Raw genomic sequence first — 22,622 nt, 5'->3', positions numbered from 1 at the left:
CCTTTTTCCCTCCCATGTGGGGGCCCTGGCTCCAGTCCTAGATTACATATTACCCTGAAGCACAAAGTCCTCACATTTAGCTCCCTGAAAGTCCATTTGACTACAGTCTCTGTGTTTCGTGCTCTAGTTCAGTCACAAAATGACAAGATTTGTCAAAGAACTTTTGCCCCCTGGGTTAGACTCCCAGCTTCTACATGAGATCTCAACATGTTCCATGAGCTATAAAAGAACTACCCATTTGAGCCTCTTTTAGAATATTCTTTGTACCACCTCACTGTCACGGCGGCATTCTTAGTAGCCATTGTTGATACTGGACACTTAGTGATCAGTGAGACACGGTAAGCCTAATTTGCAGATCAATAAGGTTTAATGTGCAAGGTTTTCTATAGATATATTAGTTGAATACAAAGCCTAAAATTAACTACAATATATCATACTCACTAAGCCTGGAGAGCTAAGCGGTTACTCAGAAGGCTGTATAGAGGAATGGGTTTCTTCAGGGGCCCCGCCAGGGAGTCAGTGGCCTCTGGTCTGACCGGCAGCATCTCCCACAGAGTCAGGTGTTGATGGAGAGCACCGCTTTGTCTAAGTGGTAACTTCTTATACCCTTCCATAAACAGCTTTCACCTAATTACCTGGCTACTCATTATCATATATGTTAATTACTTACATTGGGTTTTCACCCTTAACTACATTCCAGTCTCACCATGATAATTGGGGTTGTCAAAACAATATCTGGTGATAGGAGGGGTGATGTAAAAATATGCCCCATGGTAATGAAACTATATCCCCAGATGTTCAAGGATAAATTTTTGTTCCCATCACTGTTATCTATGTGCAGCTGCAAACATACGTGTTGTGTATTTTGTCTTATGTGCTGTGGTATGCAGAAACTGAGACATCTGCAAGGTTACTCAGTAGTCCTATTCATCTCTGCCAACCGGAAGATGTCATGCTACAGGGATCAGAATAGCCAGGCAAGCAACTGAAGCTATGCTAGGCCTATAAGACAGTAGTCAGGCAAATCAAATTGCACTGGACTTCCAACAGCCATCACACATCACATTGGCTCTGACAGTCAGTGAGATCCGAGCCCTGATGTCGTAGAGACAAGAGACCTCTTTTCATAGAGGAGGTGAAGAGACCACATCCTAAATTCATTTTGAAGATATTATCAGAGTTCCACTTGAACCAATTAATTGCCTGGTCAAACTTCTTCCCAAAACCATACCCTTCTTTGGGAGAGAAAAAACTGCATTCTCTAGATGGCTCCAGGGCTCAGCTGTACTACCTAAACAGGACAAAACTTTTCAGATTTTCTCCCTGCCTGTTTATTCTGTCAGGTAGATCCAAAAGTCAGACAATTTCTTCTCAACAGTTGTCACACTGAATGATCTATTTCATCTCCATCTGCTACCAACTGGCTGGTAAGACCCTTCCTGCAAATGTCAGGGCACATTCCATCAGAGCTCAGACAACAGCTTTGGCCTATTTCAGAAATATACCAATTGCCAAGATCTGTAAGGCAGCTACTTCGAGTAACCCAATAACCCTTTGTAAAGCACTGTGGATTGATGTACCAGCCAGAACAGATGCTAAATTTGGAAGGTCTCTGCTCCGCACGCTATTTGACTGTTATAGCTGTAACTCCTGTCCCACCTCTGAGGAGGATACTGCTTGTCCATCACCTGGAGTTGGATCCACAGTGCTACATACTCAAAGAAAATGTGTTTACTTACCCCACAGTAACTAAATTTATTTGAGATATTATAGTCAGTGTGAATCCTACAACCCACCTCCATCCCTGCTTTCGGAGTCTCTAGCTATCACAGGCTTGAAGTGCAATGGAGCTGAGAGGGGGTGGGGCTGCCCTGCCCTGTATACCTTCATTATGTGAACATTAGGAGGCACAAGGTGCAAAAGTGGCCCTGCCTCACACTGAGAGTTGAGGGGGAAAAAAACAAGTCTGGTCTTGCATACATGGAGTGCATTTGCATCTGGAATGGGATCCACACTGAGTACAACATTCTGAACCACAGTTATTCTAGGGTAAGGCATCACAGTTATTTTAGGATAAGTAACTGTATTATCCCCCCTGTCCTGGATTTCCTCCCTCTGGAGCCCTTTTCCTTTCCCTTATATAATGCCCCACCATGGCCATACTGGTGTCCCTGAGGCACTTATTGAGGGCATGCTTCCCATACGCTCGCTTAGAATGAGAAAATGACCCAGAGGCAGAAGTCTATTCAGCATCATGCACTGTCAGTTTAGATCCAGGAGCCTGAACAGCCTTCTGAGGAGGAAGAGCAAGCTAGAGAAGAAGAAATACAGGCTCCACTTGCCATCTGGTCTTCATCTGCGAGTGAGGTTGTGGCTCTCCCTCCACACAGTCTTATCTGGATGAGGTAGAAGAACTTTCAAGAGTTCATGACCAGAGTGGAGGAATCACTCCAGATATTGGTGGAAGAGATTCAAGAAGCTCTCTCATAAATTAGATATCTTGCATGCAGCTTAACTGAAACAAGTTGCTCTTCCAATTAGCAAGGCTTTTTTTGAGCCTGAAGAGAATAACTGGAAGATGTCAGCTACTGTCAATCCAACATCTCGGAGAAGAGTAAGCAGAAGCATTCCAAAATGACCCTGCCTGGGAAAGAACCTAAACAGCTAGACCTATTTAGATGTAAATATTTATTCATCTGCAAATTTGCAGTTATTAGGTCTTTATGACTCATGCCAGCACTCCTCTTAAGATTTTCACTCTATACAATTCAGGAAAAATTTGATAGCTTTGTAAAATAGCTTTCTTAAATTCAGAATACTTTACAGCTTCCTGAATTGGCATTTCACTAAATACATTCCAAGCTTTACCAAACAGTTTTGCAGTCACACATTTTACCAGGACAATAATGTTCAGCAGAGTATGAGCTTTCAAATGGTACCTCACAGTGCATGCTTTGTACCAAATTTACCATAGTCTTGTAAAAGTGGTGAGCATAAGGGTACAGACTGTCACAGAGTCAGCTAGAATGGAATGCACACATGGAGAAACATCTGAAGAGGAAAAGTTACTTACCTGTGCAGTAACTGGAGTACTTTGAGATGTTTCTATATGTATGTTCCGTGACCTGCCCTCTTTCCCCTCTGCTTTGGAGACCTATACTTTCAGGCTCCAAGATGGCAAAGAAACTGGAGTGGCGGTTAGTCCTGCACTTTATATCTTTGGTATGGGGCACAGGAGTAATCTAGGTGCATTCGCAAACCAAATGGACACTATTAGCTAAAAATCCCTGACCTCAAGCGCATGGGGTGCTTGCATACTGTGATAAGCTGTATAGATACAGTCCCAGTTCATGAATTCTGATTGATATTGTGAAGTTGTATTATGACAAACTGCTTTATCATGAGTGCCTATATGTATGAGTATCTGCTGTTGCTGACAGGTCTTGTAGCAGGTACACACTAGACAGAGCCAATGGGAAATACTCAAGGTTAACAATGTTACTTAGGCCTTATCTATACTAAAAAGATAAGTCCGCCTATATTAGATTGTGTAGGAAGGTGCTGTGGCCTTCCTCGGCCAAACTGCCTGGAAACGAGGGGCGGAGCCAAGGTAGGGAAGGGAACTATAAAAGGCCGGCCTAGCAGCTCAGTAAGGAGGAAGCTGTCACCGGAGGCAGACGTGTTTTCCCAGATGCTGTGGCCTAGGCCTGACCCAGGCACAGTGACTGTTTGGAGCAACTGCCCCACCGAGCGGAGCATCCAAAACCTGCCTGGATTGCCGGGCCCTAGCGACTGGGACAAGCCACCTGAGACTCCTGGGTGGGAAATACCCTCTTAGGCTGGTCCTGACCTGGAGGAGCTGCCTGATGCCAGGGACCCCCTGGAGCTGACTGAACCCCTGTGGACCGGAGGAACTCCTGGGACTCTGTGATCTGGAAGAGCTGCCCTCCGCGGATGACCCGGAAGAGTTTCCGGATTTACCACCCGTTGATGGTGAGGGACAGGTGGGACTACCGCTCGCCGTCTACCCCAGCGACCTGGAGGGAGACTACTACCGACAGGTACCCGGTGACAGGGTGGGAGGAAGTGGCCCAGGAACAGCTGACTAGCAAGTGGCTGAGTCAGGGGCTAAACCCTGTCAGTGTGTTGCGGCTGGAGCCCCGCTGACTCAGTGGCAAATGGCTTTGCCACTGATAGGGCCCTGGGCTGGGACGCAGTGGAGTTGGGTGGGCCTGCGTCCCCTTCCTCTCTTCCCTAATTACCCCGGGAATGCTTGTTACCCTCTGAACTTGGAGGCAGAGGATACCAAGCCCTACCTGCCCCACCTGCCTGCAAGGCTGGGGACTCCAGACTATTTTACCAGCCCTGCCTGTGGGAAGGTTGGGGGCGATTGACTGCCCAATCAGCCCTGCCCAGCTTGTGGGCCAGGGACTGTAAACTGCTTGCCTGTCCCGCCCTGCTGGAGAGCTGGGAGCACCAAACTGCTGTACTAGCCCTGCCTGTGGGAAGGCCAGGGGCTATAGACTGCTTGCCTGCCCTGCCCTGCCTGAGGGCCGGGGGGCACCAGACCGCTTGCTAGCTCGCCTATTGGAAGGCTGGGACTACAGACCCCGTATCAGCCCTGCCTTATGGGAGGGCCAGAGGGCTACAGACTGGGAAGGAAGGCCCACCCCGCTGGGGGCCGGGGCTAAATACTTGTAACTGGCACCATTTATTCTCTTAAAGGAAGGTGCTGTGGCCTTCCTTGGAGTTTGGGCCCGAGGAAGGGTTGCGGCGCCCCAGCCAGTCCATGCCACCAGCTTACAGGTTGACTTACATCCACCGCAGTAAGGTGGTTGATGTCCACACTGCCCTCCTTGGGTCGGTGGTATGTATCCTCACCAAGAGTACTTCCATTGACAGAAGAGGGACAGTGTGGGGAGCTGAGAGCCCAGTCTTTCAGTTCCACTGGCAACTCCCTTCTGGAAGCCCGGCTGCCCCACAGGCTCCTGGGCTCCCTGCGGGCTGTCCCCTCTCCCCGTTCCCCTCTGGGGGAAGTTGCCCGGGGCCTCTCCTCTCCCTGTTCCCTGCCGGGGGAAGCTGCCCAGGCCGTCTCCCTTTCCAGTTCCCAGTTGGGAACTGGGAAGCCTTGTCAATTTCAGGGCTCAGCCATGAAATTGACAAGGCTGCACTGGCTCCAGGCAAGGAGCAGACAGAGAAGCTGCCTGGGGCTTCTTACCCTGGCTCCCGGCAGGGAACAGAGTCCAGCCTCTAAGTTCTCCCGGTGAGGAGCTGGCTTTCTTGTCACTGAAGCTGTGAAATTGACAAGAAAGACAGCCAACAGCGATGTAAGGAACTACACCCGCATAAGCCCTATTAAATCTTTCGTTGAGGTGGTTTTATTATGTCAGCATAGCAGGGGAGTTAGATCGGTCGGAGGAGCATTTCAGTGTGTCCACTTCCACTGTTTTGTCAACCTAAGATGACTTTTGTCAACAAAACTCTGTAATGTAGACCAGTCCTTAGACCTTACAAAGGGTCTGAAAAGCAGTTGCATCCATCGAAATCTGGTTTTAGCTTAACTGTTCTGAAGGGAGCAAGGGAAGGAAGGAGCAGTGCAAACTTACCAGGAGCAGAACAGAACCAGCCTGGTGACCAGGAGGAGTTGAAATAAGGGAATGCACAAGAACTATGAGCCTAACAGGAAAAGGAAATGTGGGGAACGAGAGAGCAGGGTCACAGAAGCTGGGAAAGGGACTCTATTACATGGTGAGTAACCTCTCCCTCATAGTGTGCATGAGATAGGGGACACCTTGCCTACTTTCCTGGACCCAGATGGTTCCCCAAAGCGGACTCTCAAGGGAAGGGTGAGCTAGTGAAGGACTCAGTGTATTTAAGATGTTTGTTTTGAATGTTTTGTCCTCTCCTGTGCTTTGTATTATTAAGTGAAGCATATAACACAACACATTAAATGCTTTTACAACTGTTGCATGCCCCTGAGAGATTGAAACTGTAAAGCAAAAGCATCACACCTTTGTGCTGGAAGTCTGGCATAGAGTGTGTTTAAGTAATTGGAGTATTTCAAGGGTCAGTCCAGGGCACTTGGGCTGAGGAGCTCCATTTCTGAGAGAGGGTAGCAGACTGAGAGTCAGTGCCCAGGAAATGTGCCTGAGAAGCCAAAGCTGCTTTAACCAGCTGAGCTTGAAACACCCCAGGAATCCAGAGCAGAAGAGGCTTGGATTCCCCTCACAGCCATCCTAGTGGGTGGCCAGGAGGAGCTACTTTTCTGGGATCCGTGATGTGTACGTAGAGTGGAATACACATATGGATGACACATCTCAAAGAACTCCAGTTACTTTACAAGTGAATAACTTTTCTTTCTGACTGGGATGTATATAATTGCAGGATTACGACTTTAGATTGTGAGCCCTTTGAGGCAAGGATTCTGTCTACCCATGTGTTTGAACAGTGCCTTGCACGACAGAGCCCCAGTCTGATTGGAACCTTTAGTTGGATCATGGCATTTGTACCTGGGATTTCACACAGTCAGTGAATTTACAGATGCTACACAAACTGTGTGGGAAATAAGCATAGTTTCATTGCAACGAGGTCAGGAAAATGGAGTCTGACAGCTCTATTAACTGTTTAGAAGCCTCTGTGTTGTGAACAGTATAGTGAGAACTGAAGAATGCTACATTGCACACTCCCTTTCCAAAGCTAGTGTTGACTTTCTGTAACGTTCGCAGTATTGATATGGGGTATATATGGATGCTAACAGTGGAAGCCAAACTCTAATGTCACAATTTTGTCTTTAAAGATGCTACAACTAATGCAAACGGAGAAAGCAAGTGGTCATTTCAGTTTAGTTTGACGGATCTGAAGTCAATCAAACAAAATAAAGAAGGCATGGGATGGTCTTATTTGGTGTTCTGTTTAAAGGATGATGTGATCCTCCCAGCTCTTCACTTCCATCATGGTGATAGCAAATTATTGGTTGAATCCCTTGAAAAATATGTGGTGCTGTGTGAGTAAGTATCAAACAGTTCTTAATTCTGTTGAAATATAAATAATGGCAATAGTTGTAAATTCTAGTAATAAATTTCCCAATATGAAAGTAGGTTCTGAAAATTTAGCACTGACCAATTAATAAAATCCCTCCCCTTTAATCTTTTCTCACTACTTTAATAATTTCTCTCATTTCTAACAACTGATTTAATAGTTCATGTTTTCATTTAAAATGTTTTGATATTTTTAAAAAGCTTCATCAATCTATTGAAAATCAAACAATCTCTGTGGAAAAAGGTACAGAGAGTTTCACGGTATTAGCACTGTCTAGTGGGTAAAGAATGGAAATAAGGAGACTCGTGTTCTTTTGCTCATTTTACTCGTTTGGTTTTGGAAGGGAGGGTAAACACAGATTCCTCGTTTAAAAATGGGGATGATAATAGTCATCATATGTAAATCACTTTGAGATTGTCAGTTAATTTTATATATATGCTTGAACACACCAGTTTCCTTCTCCAGACCTGAAAATCTGTGACGCTCAAAAGCTTGTTTCTTCAACTAATGTAAGTTGGTACAAATAAAGTTCTCACACACCTTGTCTCTCTCATATATAAGCAAAATAATTATTATTGATGATGTTTTCTATTGTAGGTGTCATTGTCAACATAAATGGGTGAAGGAGTTAAACTTTGTAAATAACTACCACACTGTCATCCAAATCTATATATAAATGTTTCCTCCAAAGAGATCTTCAGAACTCCATTGATTGCTGATTTGTTTTTAACAGCTTCACATGCAGTTCTTAAGGCTTTGAAGGGGGGGGGGGAAACCTGTCCAAGAAAACTGACCATGGATCCTTCCAGTGCATGATAAAGTTGCTCTTGTTATGGAGCAGATACCTGCTGACCCAAAAATGAAGGACTAAATACAAATCCTGAACTCCTGATAGAACCAGAGGTGCTGGTTTTCTCACTGGTGTTCTGCCCTGCAGAAATTTCTTGTTGGCCTCTTCCTAGTAAAATTCGTTTACTGACTAGAGGCATAGCATTTATGTTTCAGAATACCCCCACTGTATTAAACTCCAAAAGTTGTTGTTTGGTGTCTTTTAATTATTATTTTTATTATGGTAGCCCCTAGGTGCCCTAGTCATGGACAGGACCACATTGTTCTTGGCACTGTACAAACATGAAGACTGTTCCCAAAAGCTTACAATCCGAATATAAGACATACCAGCTGTCTCACCATTGTCAAGTTTTCTGTAGGCATCGTGGCAAAGAAGAGTGTTAAGAAGGGATTAGAAGGGTGATAATGAGATGGCTTTGCTGATGTTTATGGGGAGCTTTTCCTCCAGTGAGGGGCAGTATGGAAAAAAGCATGAAGGTGCTTTTTTGAAAATAAAGCAAGTGGGTAATGAAGAGTGGCAGCATGGGCAGAGCAGAGGGGGAGTCAGCATCCCAATAGTGAATGACAGATGATAGAGAGGGTGGGGATAGGTTGAGAAAGGTCTTGAAAATCAAGACAAATAATTGGTTCTTGTGATGAAAAACAAGAGATGGGGTTAAAGCAATGAGTCAGGAAAATGATCTGTATAGCAGTATTTTGATCTTTCTCCACTTCTTTTTCTACCCTCTTTATATAACTACCCTTGCCCTCCATGGGTGCAGGGATTTGGTGGTAGGAATCTTCCATTCCACCTAGCTTCTCCACAGACTGGGTGAGGTAATATCTTTTATTGGATCAACTTCTGTTGGTGAAAGAGACAAGCTTTCGAGCTTACATTGAGCTCTTCAGATCTGGGAAATGTACTCAGAGTGTCACAGTTAAATACAAGGTGGAACAAATTGTTTAGCATAAGTAGTTAACACACATTTCAACGGACCATCCAAAATGAAGTGGCCCCTTAACACCCCTCCAGTCATAGCGGGGAAAGGAAGGGAGGGGAAGGGCAGCATGGAGGGAGGGGTTTGTTTGTGGGTTACAGATTGTTGTTGTTAGCCATAAATCCAGTGTCCCAGTTCAGTCTGTGATTTTCAATGTCTAGGAAAGTTATGAATTTAAGCATCCAGGCTTGTCTTTTGAAAGTGTTGTGCTGGTTTCCTCTGAGGATGAGTACTGATAATTCAGGTATATGTGGTGGGGCTGTAATTCATTCTGTCCTTGCTCCCAATTGTGCTGCCATGGGAGGGAAAAGATTTTTAACATATCAAATTTATAACCATAGAATTCAGACATTTTACTTGTTTGGAGCTGTTAATGAAAGGTATGACTGGGTATATAGAACCCACACAGACTAGGAAGGTGCCAGAGAGGCTCTGGCATTAGGGCTAATCCCCTGGTCCTGTCAATCGTGTGATAGGGAGAGGAGGCCTTTAAAAAGGAGGAAACTGCAGTCAGGAAGGGGGAGGAGAAGGATTGCCCTTAGCAGCAAACTGCAAGAGTGACTCCTGAAGCTGTGAAGGGAACTCCCAACCAGGAGACCTTCACCTTGATCCTAAGGACAGCACAGCGGACTTCCAGGGTAAGATGGAGAGACTGAGTATGACTCGGAGACTCAGCCCGAGCGATTTCCCAAAACCCACTCTGCTAGTTCTGGATCATTGGCAGACTGTAGACTTGTCACCCTCTCCCCTTTTGAAGGGCCACAGGGAGAGAGTATCCTATGATGCATTGGAATGTGTGACTTTCATTTTGATCCCCCATCTAGAGAGACTTAAGAAGGCCCACAAAGGGCAGGACCCCTTTGCAAGTAGTAAGAAAGTAGGGTCTGTGCTGGAAACATCTAGTATAGATAACTGGATGTGTTCAGGTACTTCTACTCTCTGAGGGAGGAAATGCAGGAGACTCAATTACAGAGGGACTTGTGTAGTTATTAATAATTGCTTGTGAACTTCTGCACTGCTCTGCACGGTAGAAGGAGGGAAATGCACAGTTTTAGTTGAGACTTCCATTTGACCTAACAATTTTTCTCAGTGCAAATCTGATGGTTTTACATTAGCCCATAACATACTACCTTGTTGAAAAAGGAAATAAAGTGAATATGAAATTTTGTAATAAATATTTTGACCAGTATATTGTGAGACACAGTTCAGTTACTGTAGACAATCATAATTTTTAACTGAAAAATCTCCTTTAGATATGCAACCCCCCCTCTAATTTGAAAGGCTGTCTAATGCTTTGTATTTTCTTACAGATTTATCTAGTGTTTAACATATGTAAAATATGTTTTGGGGTTTGGAGCGAGTGCTTCATGTTCACATACTTTAAATGACTCAGAAACATGTTAGTTATATTTGTGAGTTAATTCTTTTTAAAAAAAATAAATATTCCAAATATTTTCTAGAAATAACATTAAGTATGTTAGCAACACATTTAATTTATTTTTCTTGTTCTTGTTACATTAGAAAAGTAATTTATGGAAAATAGAAAGATAAATTGTCCATCTGTAAATGCAGTTTTTGTAATATTCGCTTTAGTTTTTTTGCACAAAAGTTTGATACTTTTCTCTTCTGTAGTTTAGTATAAATATGATGCATTTGGAGAATAATCCAAGTATAACTTATCCTGATCTCCTTCTGTCCCATTTGGCCCATATTTACGCTGCACTACTTCCTTTCCAGCATGATCTGCTGTTTGCATTACTGTAGTCCAAAAATGGATTTATGGTCTCTTATTTTCTTGATAGCTCATCTTTGAAGTGGCACTCTGTTGACACTAAAGTTGATACCTTCTCACAACATATATTAGACCTCAAGTGTTCTTTGAACAAAAACAAACATCCCTCTTTGCTGGCCTATAAACATGATAATAGCAGTACCACAAAAAGAAATATTATAGGATTACTAGGCTTTGTTTACACTTAAAAGGTTTGCTGGTATAGATACACTGGCAAACCCTCCTAGTGTAGACATGGTTTATAAGTCCTTTTTCTGGGATAGCTTATACCTTATAAGGATTTTTTTGTTTTGTTTTGCTGGTATAACTGCGTATACATTAGGGCTTTTGCTTGCATAACTGTCAGCAAAAAAAATCACATCCCTAAGCAACTTAGCTATATCAGCAAAACTTTTAAGTGTAAATCAGGCCCAAATATATAACTACTGCTTAAGGTACACTTCAACAAAGGACTGCATTGTCAGTTTGTTCCAGTCCTTCATAAAGGGATTTTTGTGCTGCTCCTGGAGCAGCCTGGCAAAGATATTATGATTTAAGAAGTCAGTTTCCCTCCAGATTTCCCCAGAGCATTGAGAGGTGTTTACACTTCATGATGTGCTGGTGTAACTACTCTGCCAGGCCTGATGCAGGGGTGCCGTGATGACTCCCTTCCTTCTTGCCCACCTGCTCAAGAGAGGAAACCTAGCGGTTCTGCTAAGCCTGATTCTTTTTGCACACAGGAAGCATTGGTATAGCACAAGGGAGTAACAGAATGCCATACCCACCCCAACACTGCTGCCTCTTTCCCTTGTGCTGGCATCCAGCATACACTACAATCTGGCCCTAAAGTAACATCAATTAGGAGCATGTGAAGTACCATATTGGATCAGACTTATGGTCTTCCTAGTCTTGTATCCTCTTTCTGGTAGTGGCCAGTAGCACAGGTCAGAAACATTCTGGTGAAACATTTTTTCATTGGAATTTGACTTATTATGTGAAGATTTCGATGAGATGGTTTAATTTCAACAAAGTTCTCACAGAACCCAGGCAGGATTCCATTGGAAACCTGACTGGTTTCCTGTCAGAATGCCCCCTGTGGTTTCTAGTGTCCGTAGCTCTGGTGCAGTCCATCAAGTGGGTCTGGGTCATGGAGAGTTTTGAAATTTTTGGTTTTCATTGCAAATTGGAATTAAACCAAATTTTCAAATCCTCCACTAAACATAATCCACTTTCTCTATCCAGCTCTTGTATCAAGTACCAAATGCTTCAGAAGGAGGGGTAGAATTCCCATAAAGATGAATTGCATAATATAGCTTAAGGGGGAGAAATATTTTCTACCGTACTTGTTTATTCTGATTTATCTATAGTATGCCCACTCATCCAAATTGTTAGCAACTTGTGTTGGTCAAGACTTATACATCCTATGGTAATAGAACATTTATTTTTTATGCAATCTAAATTAGCTGTTACCACTCAAGAAACAGATTTTGGCATCATTATGGATAGTTCTCTGAAAACATCTGCTGAATGTGCAACACCTGTCAAAAAAGCTAACAATGTTAGGAACCGTTAGGGAAGGGATCGATAATAAGACAGAAATATCATAATGCCACTATATAAATCCATGGTACACCCACACCTTGAATACTGCAGGCAGTTCTGGATGCCCCCATCTCAAAAAAGATTTCTTAGAAAAGGAAAAGATATAGAGGCTTGGTCTACACTGGCAATGGAGGTCGACGTAACGCCACTTACGTTGACCCCCTAAAGTATGCGTCTCCACTAGCACATAAGTTTCGTTGATTTAAAGCGTGGTAAAAGTCGTCCTAATAAAACCACCTCTGCAAGTGGCGTAGTGCAGAATTCGAATTCCATGGGTCAAATTTGCATCAGTGTAGGCAGAGCGCAACATAAATTGATGCCATTGGCCTCCGGGAGGTATCCCATAATGCCCCGTTGTGACTGCTCTGGACATTCATTCTCTGCTATAACGTGGCCACGTACACAGGAAATAGTTCCTCCCCTCAAGCCCCAGGAAATTTTGCATTTTCATTTCCGGTTTAGACAGCATGGAGAGAGCTTTGTAGCTGAACTGCTCATGGCGACTACACAGCCCAAATGCGCTCCGGTTTCGAGTTGACCAGAGGTCTTGGATCTCATATCTGTGGGGCGAAGAGTTTGTTCTGGCTCAGCTCCGAGCCAGCAAAAGAAATTTAGATATATACGAGCAGATATCTCGCGGCATGTTGGAGAAGGGGCACAACAGGGACGTGTAGCAGTGCTGTGTAAAGATCAAAGAGCTGAGGCAGGCTTATCAGAAAACTAGGGAAGCTAACAGCCATTCTGGATCCTCACCCAAAACATGCCACTTTTACGAGGAGCTGCATGCAATTCTCAGCGGGGACCCAATCAGTGTGCCACCATGCAGCATTGATACCTCTGAAGAATCCCAGTCCATGACGAATGAGGAGGACTCTGTGGACGATGAGGATGGAGAGCAGAGTGCAGGAGAGTGTGGTATCCATTCTCCCTGATAGCCAGGACCTGTTCGTTACCCCAGAGCAGTCCAGCCATATACAAGAGAGCGGGACTGATCGAGATGCAGGGGAAGGCACATCTGGTGAGTGTGTGGGGCAAATTTTTTTTTTTTGCAGTTATGTCCCCAGTCCAGCTTCTTAAAAGGAGTTTGTGTTTTTGAGGGGAGGGTCTGACTGTGTGGTAGCAAACTTCAGTGGAAGGTTACTCCCGGAACAGACTATTTATGTGCAGAGGTATGCTCCAAGAATCTTCTGTGGATATTTCAAGGAAACTTTCATGTAGGTAATCTGTTAACCTTTGCAGAAGGTTTCTGGGGAGGGCAGCCTTATTTCTTCTGCCACTGTAGGATACTTTTCCCCGCCACTCTGCTATTAAATCGGCAGGCATCATTGCAGAACACAGCATAGCAGCATAAGGGCCAGGCCTGTACCCGATACTTGCAGCAAATCTTCCCTTTCCACCTGCATTATCCTCAGGAGACTGATATCACACATGGTCACCTAGGGAGGATGGTGCAAGTTTAAAATACCCAACCAATACAGTCACTCTGTTTTATTCCTCTTCCGTAGACAGGGTCCCTGGGTGCCTCCCCAAGATTATTCCTAGTCCAGTACTCTTGCAATGGACATTATGGGTCGGGACACTGATTGCCCTAAGTTTTCTGCAGCTACAATTCACCCGCAGTGTCCTCTAATCTGTTCTGCCCACCTCCTCCCAACCCGGTCTTTGGCATGTTACAGGGGAGCCTGGTGATCCCTCTCCTTGCTCAAGTGTGGATTTTAGTGCTAATGAAGTCTCTCTATAACAGATGCAAGGGCCCCTTGCTTACCATGTCTGTAATGCCAGTCCGACCCTTCTGAGATGTACCGAATGGAATGCGGGTCTGGCTTAGCCTTGTGAACATGAAAGGGAGTACTTTTTACATTGTAACGTTTCCTTTACTACTTTGGGTCAGCTAACAATGGCAACTTTGTGCTTTGCTTAACTTACAGTAGACACCTCGGCCTTCAGCCCCCCTTGCCGAACTCCAGCTGAAAGACTTTCCCAGATTAGGAAGTGGGGGAAAAAAAACCATGGGATGACATGTTCAGCGAACTAATGAATGCCTCTGCGGCAGCTGACACAGAGCTCAGAGCCTGGAGGATGTCCTTGTCTGAAAAACTAGACATGGAACACACAAGATCTGCACAGGAGCAGAAGCGTGATGCGGAGCAGGAGATGTTGCGTATTGAGGGATCAGTCTGACATGCTGAAATGTCTGGTAGAACTCCGGGAAGAGCAGCAGCAGGAGAGACTCCCTCTGCAGCCCCTCCAAAAACGCTCTGCCACCTACCGCTTTATCAGCTCCCACCCTCAAGTGGTCTATGAGGAGACTGAGCAGGGTGCAGTACATGCTGCACTCCACACCGGTGAAGGTGAGCAGAAGGACGCGATGACCCCTTTAAGAACACACGCAACCACAGTTGCTTGCACAATGACACTTTACAATGTTAGGTTATCCTACTTTCCCCACATTAAAACAGGTCACAAATAAAACTTTGTAGCATTAAAAAACATCTGTCTTTATTCATTCATAGCTTGAGTGTGGAGAGAAGGGGAGGGGGCCACCGGAGCGAGGGTGGGGGATGGGAAATAAAGGCACAGCACAGACGTACATTGCTGCAGTTCATTGCAAAACCGGTTTTTCAATGCTTTCCAAAGCCGAAGCACTCCACACTTGGCTCTGAGCATAGCGCTGGAATCTGGCTGCTCAAAATTTGCAGCCAGCCTATCAGCCTGCACAACCCAACTCTGGGGGAACTTTTCGCTCTTCGTTTCACACCCATTATGGAGCACACAGCATGCAGATATAACTGATGGGATGTTCCTTTCCCTGACGTTAAGCCTAGTAAGCAAACATCTCCATCTGGCTTTTAAATGGCCAAATGCATGTTCCACCACCATTCTGCACTTGCTGAGCCTGTTATTGAAATGCTCCTTCTCACTGTCCAGGTGGCCGGTGTAGGGCTTCATTAGCCAAGGGAGCAAGGGGTAGGCAGGATCCCCCAGGATCACTATTGGCATTTCCACATCCCCAATGTTTATTTTTTGGTCAGGGAAGAAAGTGCCCACCTGCATCTTATTAGACAGACCCTAGTTCCTAAAGGTGTGCACATCATGCACCTTCTCAGACCACCCCACATTGATGTCGGTGAAGTGTCCCCTATGATCCGCTAGGGTCTGCAACACCATTGAGAAGTATCCCTTCTGGTTTATGTACTCTGACAAGGTGGTCAGGTGCTAGGATAGGAATATGCGTGCCATCTATTGCTCCTGCACTGTTTCAGAACCCCATTGCGGCAAACCTGTCCACTATATCCTACACGTTTCCCAAATTCACTACCCTTCTTAGCAGAAGCCTATTGATGGCCCTGCACACTTGCATCACAGAAGCTCCCACGGTGGATTTACTGACTCTGAATTGATTCCCAACTGACCGGTAGCAGTCTGTGGTTACCAGCTTCCACAGAGTGATGGCCACTCGCTTCTCCACTGTCAAAGCTGGTCTCAAGCCAGTATTCGTGTGCTTCAGGGCTTGGGACAGCTCTGTGCAAAGTTCAAAGAAAATGTCCTTTTGCGTACGAAAGTTCTGCAGCCACTGCTCATCATTCCACATCTTCATAATGATGTGATCCCACCAATCTATGTTTTGTTTCCCAGGACCAGAACCTGTGCTCCACGGACTGAAGATGATGCATGACAGCCTGCAGCAAATGGGAATTGTTCTGCTCTATGGGTTGTAGCAGGGTGGCCTCAGTAACATCTCTATTTTCCGTTCTGTGGCTCTTCTCTCGCCTTTGAAAATACTGCAGGATAAGCTGTGAGCTATTTGTGATGCTCACAATGATAGTGCAGAGCTGAAAGGGTTCCATGTCTCTCCAGCAACGGCATGTGCATAGAAAAATGGCCCAAAAAAGTATTTGCAGTTTGTTTGGGACAAGAAGGGAGGGGGAGGAAGCACGTTGCAGCATGGGAGGACGACAAGCTTCCCAAAAGCCTCTGCGGCTAGTTGCATTGTGGAATAGCTACCCACGGTGCACTGCTTTGAATGTTGACCCAAGCGTGGCGAGTGGGGGTGCAAGGAGCGTGGTGTGATCACGCTCCTGCCACTTCTGAAATTTGGTGGGTGAAAGTTGATTTAAAGTAAACCCACCCCAAAATCTCAACCCACCAACCGTGATTTAAAGTAAATCGACTTCAGTCTGCAGTGTAGACATACCATGAGAAGGTTAACAAAAGTGATCAGGGTATGGAACAGCTTTCATATGCAAAGAGATTAAAAAGAGTGGGTCTTTTTAGCTTGGATAAGAGACGATTAAGGGAGATATGATAGGGGTCTATAAAATCAAAAATGGTGTGGAGAAAATGAATAAGGAAGTATTATTTATTCCTTCATATAACACTAGAATGAGGGGTCAACTCAATGAAATTAGTAGGGAACAGGTTTAAAACAAACAAAAGCAAGTACCTCTGGGAGTGAACAGCAGGAGATGGATCACTTGATAATTGCCTGTTTTGTTCATTCCCTCTGAAGCACTTTGCATTGCCCACTGTCGGAAGACAGGATACTGGGTTAGATGGACAATTCTTATGTTGTTAATTACATACTTATTTTTGCGTCATTAATGGATGTTTCTTCTTCTTGTCCATTATTTGCTCTTTAGCTTGTTACTGTGCATAGTTCATTGATATGAAAGCACTAAAAATCTAAAGATTGTTTTTGACTAATAATGATTTTTATTTTAATATGGTGAGAAATAGGGTGTCTTGAGTGCTTATATGTTATGCATGGTTGTGTTAGCTAACAAAAATTGAAGTTGTTTGTAGATCTGCGTGGAGGTAGGACCATACTATCTGCAAGTGTCCTTGACTTATCTGCTTTTAAAAATCTTAATAAATGTATATTTTTGAATTTCCCCAGCACTCCTCCCCACCTGGAATAGTGTTTCCTCATTCTGTACCCCACATCTTCCCTCTATTCCCAACCCACTTCCTTCTTTAGTTTCTCCAACAAATATGTGAACTTATGTATTGGCCTAATATGATACATGTTAATAAAAAAATTAAAAAACATATTATGTATCTTGTATAAACAACCAACTTCAGACCTTATTTTGTGTAAATCTCCTTTTATTCTCTTGCCAGTATCCTCTCCTTGCTTTATTTCATGACATACATGATCCCAGTTATAATAATTTCTGGGAAAAGACATTCTCTTTATTCTCTCTGTGAAGTGTCCTAGACAGATACTATATACAAATGTTAAATAATCAATTGTTTAATATTTTGTTTTCTTGCTGTTTGCATTATTCATACATGTTGTGCCCTTGATATTCATATAAGGATAGCATAACTGCTTTTTAAAACAATATAATAGGACAGACTGGCATTTCCCTTCCCCCTTTTTCCTTCCCCCAAAACCCCAGTTTTGATAACATTTTTGCTTTCCATCTAACAATATTCTGTTATGAAATTATTCAGTCCCTGCTAAAGTCAGTATGTCTGAAGTAGATGAGATGGAACAATATATTTATGTGGATTTGTTGCTTTGAACATTCTGTGTTGTTCAGTTTGGCTTTGTATCTCTGATTTTATTGAACACAATCCTTTTCTGATGCCACATTGTCAAAGTGAATAAATGCTTTGTGAACGCGTGTAAGTCCACAGTTTGTTTTGAACATTACCCAAGTATTACCCAGAGAGAGAATGTTTAATTAAAATGGAAATTTCTTACAAGGGTTTTCATTCTTATGCCTTGGCAAAGCATAATACATGACTCAACCTTTGCCCCTTCTGCTGCTTTTAGCAAAACCCAGTTGAGGTTTATTAACTGCCATTGCCTCAGACCTATGACTGTGGTCTCAAAATGAGATCTCTTGTTGAATTTCATATCCTCTTGCATTAACATTGTATCCTGTCATGTTGGAACTGAAAAGAGATAACAGTTATTAAAGTTCTTATCTTAGGCTTTAATAGCAAAGTATATGTTCTACGTAGCAATGAAATAGAAAGTAATTTTTGTTTCAATGACTAGAAATTGTGAATTTAACCAACTGATTTCCTAAACAGTGAGCCTCGGAGAGAACAGCGGTGGGGGGAGGGGAGGGGTGGGTTTGTCATTTTTAGGTTCTTAACTGAAATACTGATAGCTAAATTCAATGTATTTGAGCAATCTGATGTTCAAGTGTGAGAGTGGATTTAGCATTTGGATTCTAAACTAGAATACCTTTTGTGAGGCTGTATTATGACAGGTTGGTTTCAGAATATAATCGTTATGCTATTTACAAGCTGCATTAATTTTATACACTTATTTGGCTGAAAGTAGATATAACTGTAGTATTGTTGATTGATTAACTCAAAAATAAAATCAAGAAGACTTGCATCGTTGTGGGGAAATGCAGTTTACAGCTACATTTCTTATACATTTATATGCTATATTTCTTACACCATTTAAAACTTTTTGCTGGATACCTTAGCATGAAATCGACCAGTTGCTGAGGACAGACAACCCCTGGAATTTATAAGGAATATACAGGGTTTGTTATGTTCCTTTGCTGTTATACTTTCTTTTATTCAAGGATGCTTTAGCATAAGCTTGTATGGATGCTTAATTATATCTCCCTAGATTTCCTCATTCATCAGCTGATGTTTTTATTACAAAATTCACAACAAACCATAAAGTGCAGAAAGTAATTTCAAAGGAGAATTGTGGCACTTAAGTCATAAGACACTATGTACTGTATTGTCTTAGAGCAGTGGTTCTCAACCAAGGGTACACGTACCTATGGCAGTACGGTTCTCAACCAAGGGTACACGTACCTGTGGGGATATGCAGAGGTCTTCCAGGGGTTACATCAACTCATATAGATACTTGCCTAGTTTTACAGCAAGCTACATAAAAAGCACTAACAAAGTCAGTACAAACTAAAATTTCATACTGACAATGACTTGTTTATATTGCTCTATATACTATACACTGAAATGTAAGTACAATATTTATATTCCAATTGATTTAGTCTATAATTACATGGTAAAAATGAGAAAGTAAGCAATTTTCCAGTAATAGTGTGCTGTGACACTTTTTTGTGTTTTTATTTCTGATTTTGTAAGCAAATAGTGTTTAGGTGAGGTGAAACTTGGGTGTATGTAAGACAAATCAGACTCCCGAAAGGGGTACAGTAGTCTGGAAAGGTTGAAAGCTACTGTTTTAGAGAATGCTAGCCTGTTAATTATCAATGTTTTTTGTTACCCAGACTCTGACAATTAAAAAGTTTGAGAACTATGTATGAAAAAAATGCATACGTTCGTGAATATTTTAGTACGTATGTAAAGTAAATTGTGTAAAGGGGCTAAGAATGATTTTATGTTGGGCATCAGCTTTTCTTACACTCAGCACCAATTTAACTTACAAAACCTAAAAACTGGCATCCTGGGATACAGACAAACTGTATTTTATTTACAGATCTCCACAGGATAAAAGAATTCTTGTTGTCGATTGTCAGAACAAGAGTCTTTCATTGTCTTTTGAAAATCTCCTTGATGAGCCAACATATGGTCTTATACAGGTATGTACTGTGTATAAAACCTACCTACCCATTGGTATTCCTTTCTGATTTTAAAACTAAGACTATTTAAAAACACCTCTACACCTCCTTTGCCAAAAAACTTCCCTTAAACAATTAATTATACCTTCTATAGAAAGTGAAGAACCTATTGCAGCTACGTGTTCAAAACATTTAATTATTTTTCATATAATCAGCCATTCCTTAAGCTCCAAGTGCTGCTCATCCATGTTGTACAGATTTTATTTCAATAAGCAAAACCTTGTTTACTTTAGCTGTGCCTAAAGCATTATACATACAGATATAAGTATTGTACATTATTACTAATCTTTTAAATATACTCCATAACTTCTGCATGGGGGGCTGGGGGGGGGGAAGAAACACAAGGCAAGTCTTGCCCAAATGTGTTAGGTAATTCCTCAGAGAAAGAATTATTTCCACTAATAATGTTCTTTTACCTAGAAAATTGCTGTTCAATATTACACAAATGGAAGCTATTCTCTTTTATAACTGCCAATCACTGGGTGAAATCCTGGCCTGACTGAAGGCTGTGGCAAAATTCTCATTCATTTCTTTGGGGCCAAGATCTTACCCTATTGATTCATTTGATTTACAAAGGAAGTAATATTGACTAAATTGCATTAGTTTTCAGATTTAGTGATCAAAGATAGTTTTTATGTAAGATTTCTAAGCAGGATGCTTCTTGCTTCAAGATGTATTTTCTCTGTGAAGGTAGAGCAACTAGACAGAAGAAAGACATTTTGGGCCATTCACCATTGGAAAGTAAGCACTGGACATGACTTATTCTTCTTATATAAGTAGGGCAGATTTAGCTAGCACATCAATGGCCAATCTCTCAAATTAAATCATTAGTGTTAAACTAGTACCTGTTGTGATTTCTCATTGTTAGACTCTTTTAGCACATTAGAATTATACTATGCAAAATTATTACAAAACCTTTAACTTCCCAAATAATTTGAGAAATTATCCTTGGTTATAATTTTTATTTTTGTTAGAATAGCTAAGTGTGAGGCTGATATTGTTAACTTGTTTTCCTCTCCTACTGTTACATAGAAGTTGAGGAAGGATCCTTATACAGCAACTATGGGAGGATTTTCCAAAGTGACAAACTATATTTTTGATAGTTTGCGAGGAAATGACCCTTCAACTCAGCAGCGACCACCATCTGAAATGGCAGACTTTCTCAGTGATGCTATTCCAGGACTAAAGATAAATCAGCAGGAAGAACCAGGATTTGAAGTTATTACACGAGTGAGTGTGTAGCTACCATAGTAGCATAATATAGACATAAAGCACCTTTCTTGCATACTGAGTATTTTCACCACTATGGTCACTAATTTTTAAATTGTTGAAGCATGTTGTGTTCTTTCTTCATGCTTTGGTTGCCTTGTCTATAAACTAGAGGTCTACTTGGGCCTAATTTTTAGGCTGATTCCAAGCCCACCTACCCTGAGCCTGTGCTTACATATTTGGGTTGGGGACTGAGGGGAAAGTAATCTACTGGCCATGAAGTTTTGCTGCGCTTTCAGAACTGCTGTCTCCCCTTTAGTTGAGAGGAGAATGGCCAGTGTATTTACACAGCAGTTGATCTGTTAGTCTCACCCCCAAATCCCTACTATGCTATGATGTGCAAGAAATCCCTGTGGAACGGTGGCATGCTCCTCAAATCTGTCTTCTCCCCCTTCCCTTTTAACTCCCTATACACAAAACATCTGCTGTGGAGATATGCATATGTGCATATCCAAGTGCATATGGAGAAGGACTTCGATTTAATACTATTGTGTGGATTTTAAAAAAAGAAAATTAGCGGGTCACTGCAATGGCATTCATGTAACATAGCGGTTTTTAATATTTTAGATTGATCTAGGTAAACGACCTGAAGTCATCAGAAGAGAGCCAGTGTCTGCTGAAGAATGGACTAAGAACATGGATTTGGAAGGAAGAATCTTAAATGCTGACTCCATAAAGCAAATGATATTCAAAGGGGTAATTTATGTTAATTAATTAAGCTTTGGCTAAGAACTGAGTCAACCAGACCCTTAAGGTCAGATTTTAGTTCTCTTCCCCTCCTCTGCAAACTGCTTATCTTATGTTGGCATGCGTCCAAGAATAAGGTAATGTCAACAGTGAGCATGCGCAGAAAGGAACCGATAGCCGAGAGGACAGTATAAAAAGATTATTCTAAGGGCACCCCAAAGCCTATTTTTCAGGATAACAGGGCTGATGCCAAAATAGGAAAGTGCAGTTTCTAGAAGACTTTGTGCTTGAACTTGTCAGTGGTATTGAACAAGTTAAAGCCTGATGAGGTATTAAAACAATGTTAAGGCCAGGCTGCAACAACACAAAGAAATGCTGTCCCAAGAAACAGAGGACTTGTGTTGGCTGGTAAGAAGATTTGGAAATAAAAAGGCAGAGTTACTGGGTTACTGGGCCTTGGCCAATATAGTAGAAGAGGCAAAACTATTTAGGGAGGGAAAACGTTCAGCTACTGTCATGTCTACACTATAGACTTTGGTCGACGCAGGTTACATCGATGTAACGCCTCTGTGCTTAATATATCACTCATGTGAGTGTGTACTTGACTGCTTGCGTCGGTCTTTGCCTACTCACCAGGAGTACTTGTGTTGATGCAGATTGTGATGCATCATGGATAGGATTCCAGTGTTCCACATACTACCTTGTGGTGCAGTGCCTTTTGCAGAATATTTGCAGTGCATTGTGGTGCACACACAGGCTGCGTAGGGAGGGCTGGGAGCAATGGGTCAAGTTCCCATCATGCAAATTTTTCCATCCCATAATGCCATCATTATCCCATCATTTTTACAC

General features: G+C 42.6%; 1 protein-coding gene across 6 annotated transcripts in view; it reads left to right on the top strand.

The window, feature by feature from the left end:
- TBC1D15 (TBC1 domain family member 15) overlaps positions 1-22,622 on the top strand; it is a 94,623-nt gene that overhangs the window by 20,591 nt on the left and 51,410 nt on the right. For 4 of the 6 annotated variants that reach the window (XM_067564012.1, XM_067564014.1, XM_067564017.1 and 1 more), the window contains 5 exons: positions 6,797-7,007; positions 19,676-19,778; positions 20,508-20,558; positions 20,850-21,047; positions 21,654-21,782. In XM_067564012.1, the coding sequence (XP_067420113.1) occupies positions 6,797-7,007; positions 19,676-19,778; positions 20,508-20,558; positions 20,850-21,047; positions 21,654-21,782 (692 nt within the window). The remainder of the gene's footprint in view (positions 1-6,796; positions 7,008-19,675; positions 19,779-20,507; positions 20,559-20,849; positions 21,048-21,653; positions 21,783-22,622) is intronic. The other 2 variants (XM_067564013.1, XM_067564015.1) reach the window with 1 other exon arrangement.

Source organism: Emydura macquarii, unplaced genomic scaffold (assembly GCF_026122565.2).
Source record: "Emydura macquarii macquarii isolate MOO-44397 ecotype Brisbane River unplaced genomic scaffold, CSIRO-AGI_Emac_v2 contig_2636, whole genome shotgun sequence".
In the NCBI taxonomy this organism is placed as follows: domain Eukaryota; kingdom Metazoa; phylum Chordata; order Testudines; family Chelidae; genus Emydura; species Emydura macquarii.
Note: the sequence above shows the minus strand (reverse complement) of the source record. Positions and strands in the feature narration are given on the sequence as shown.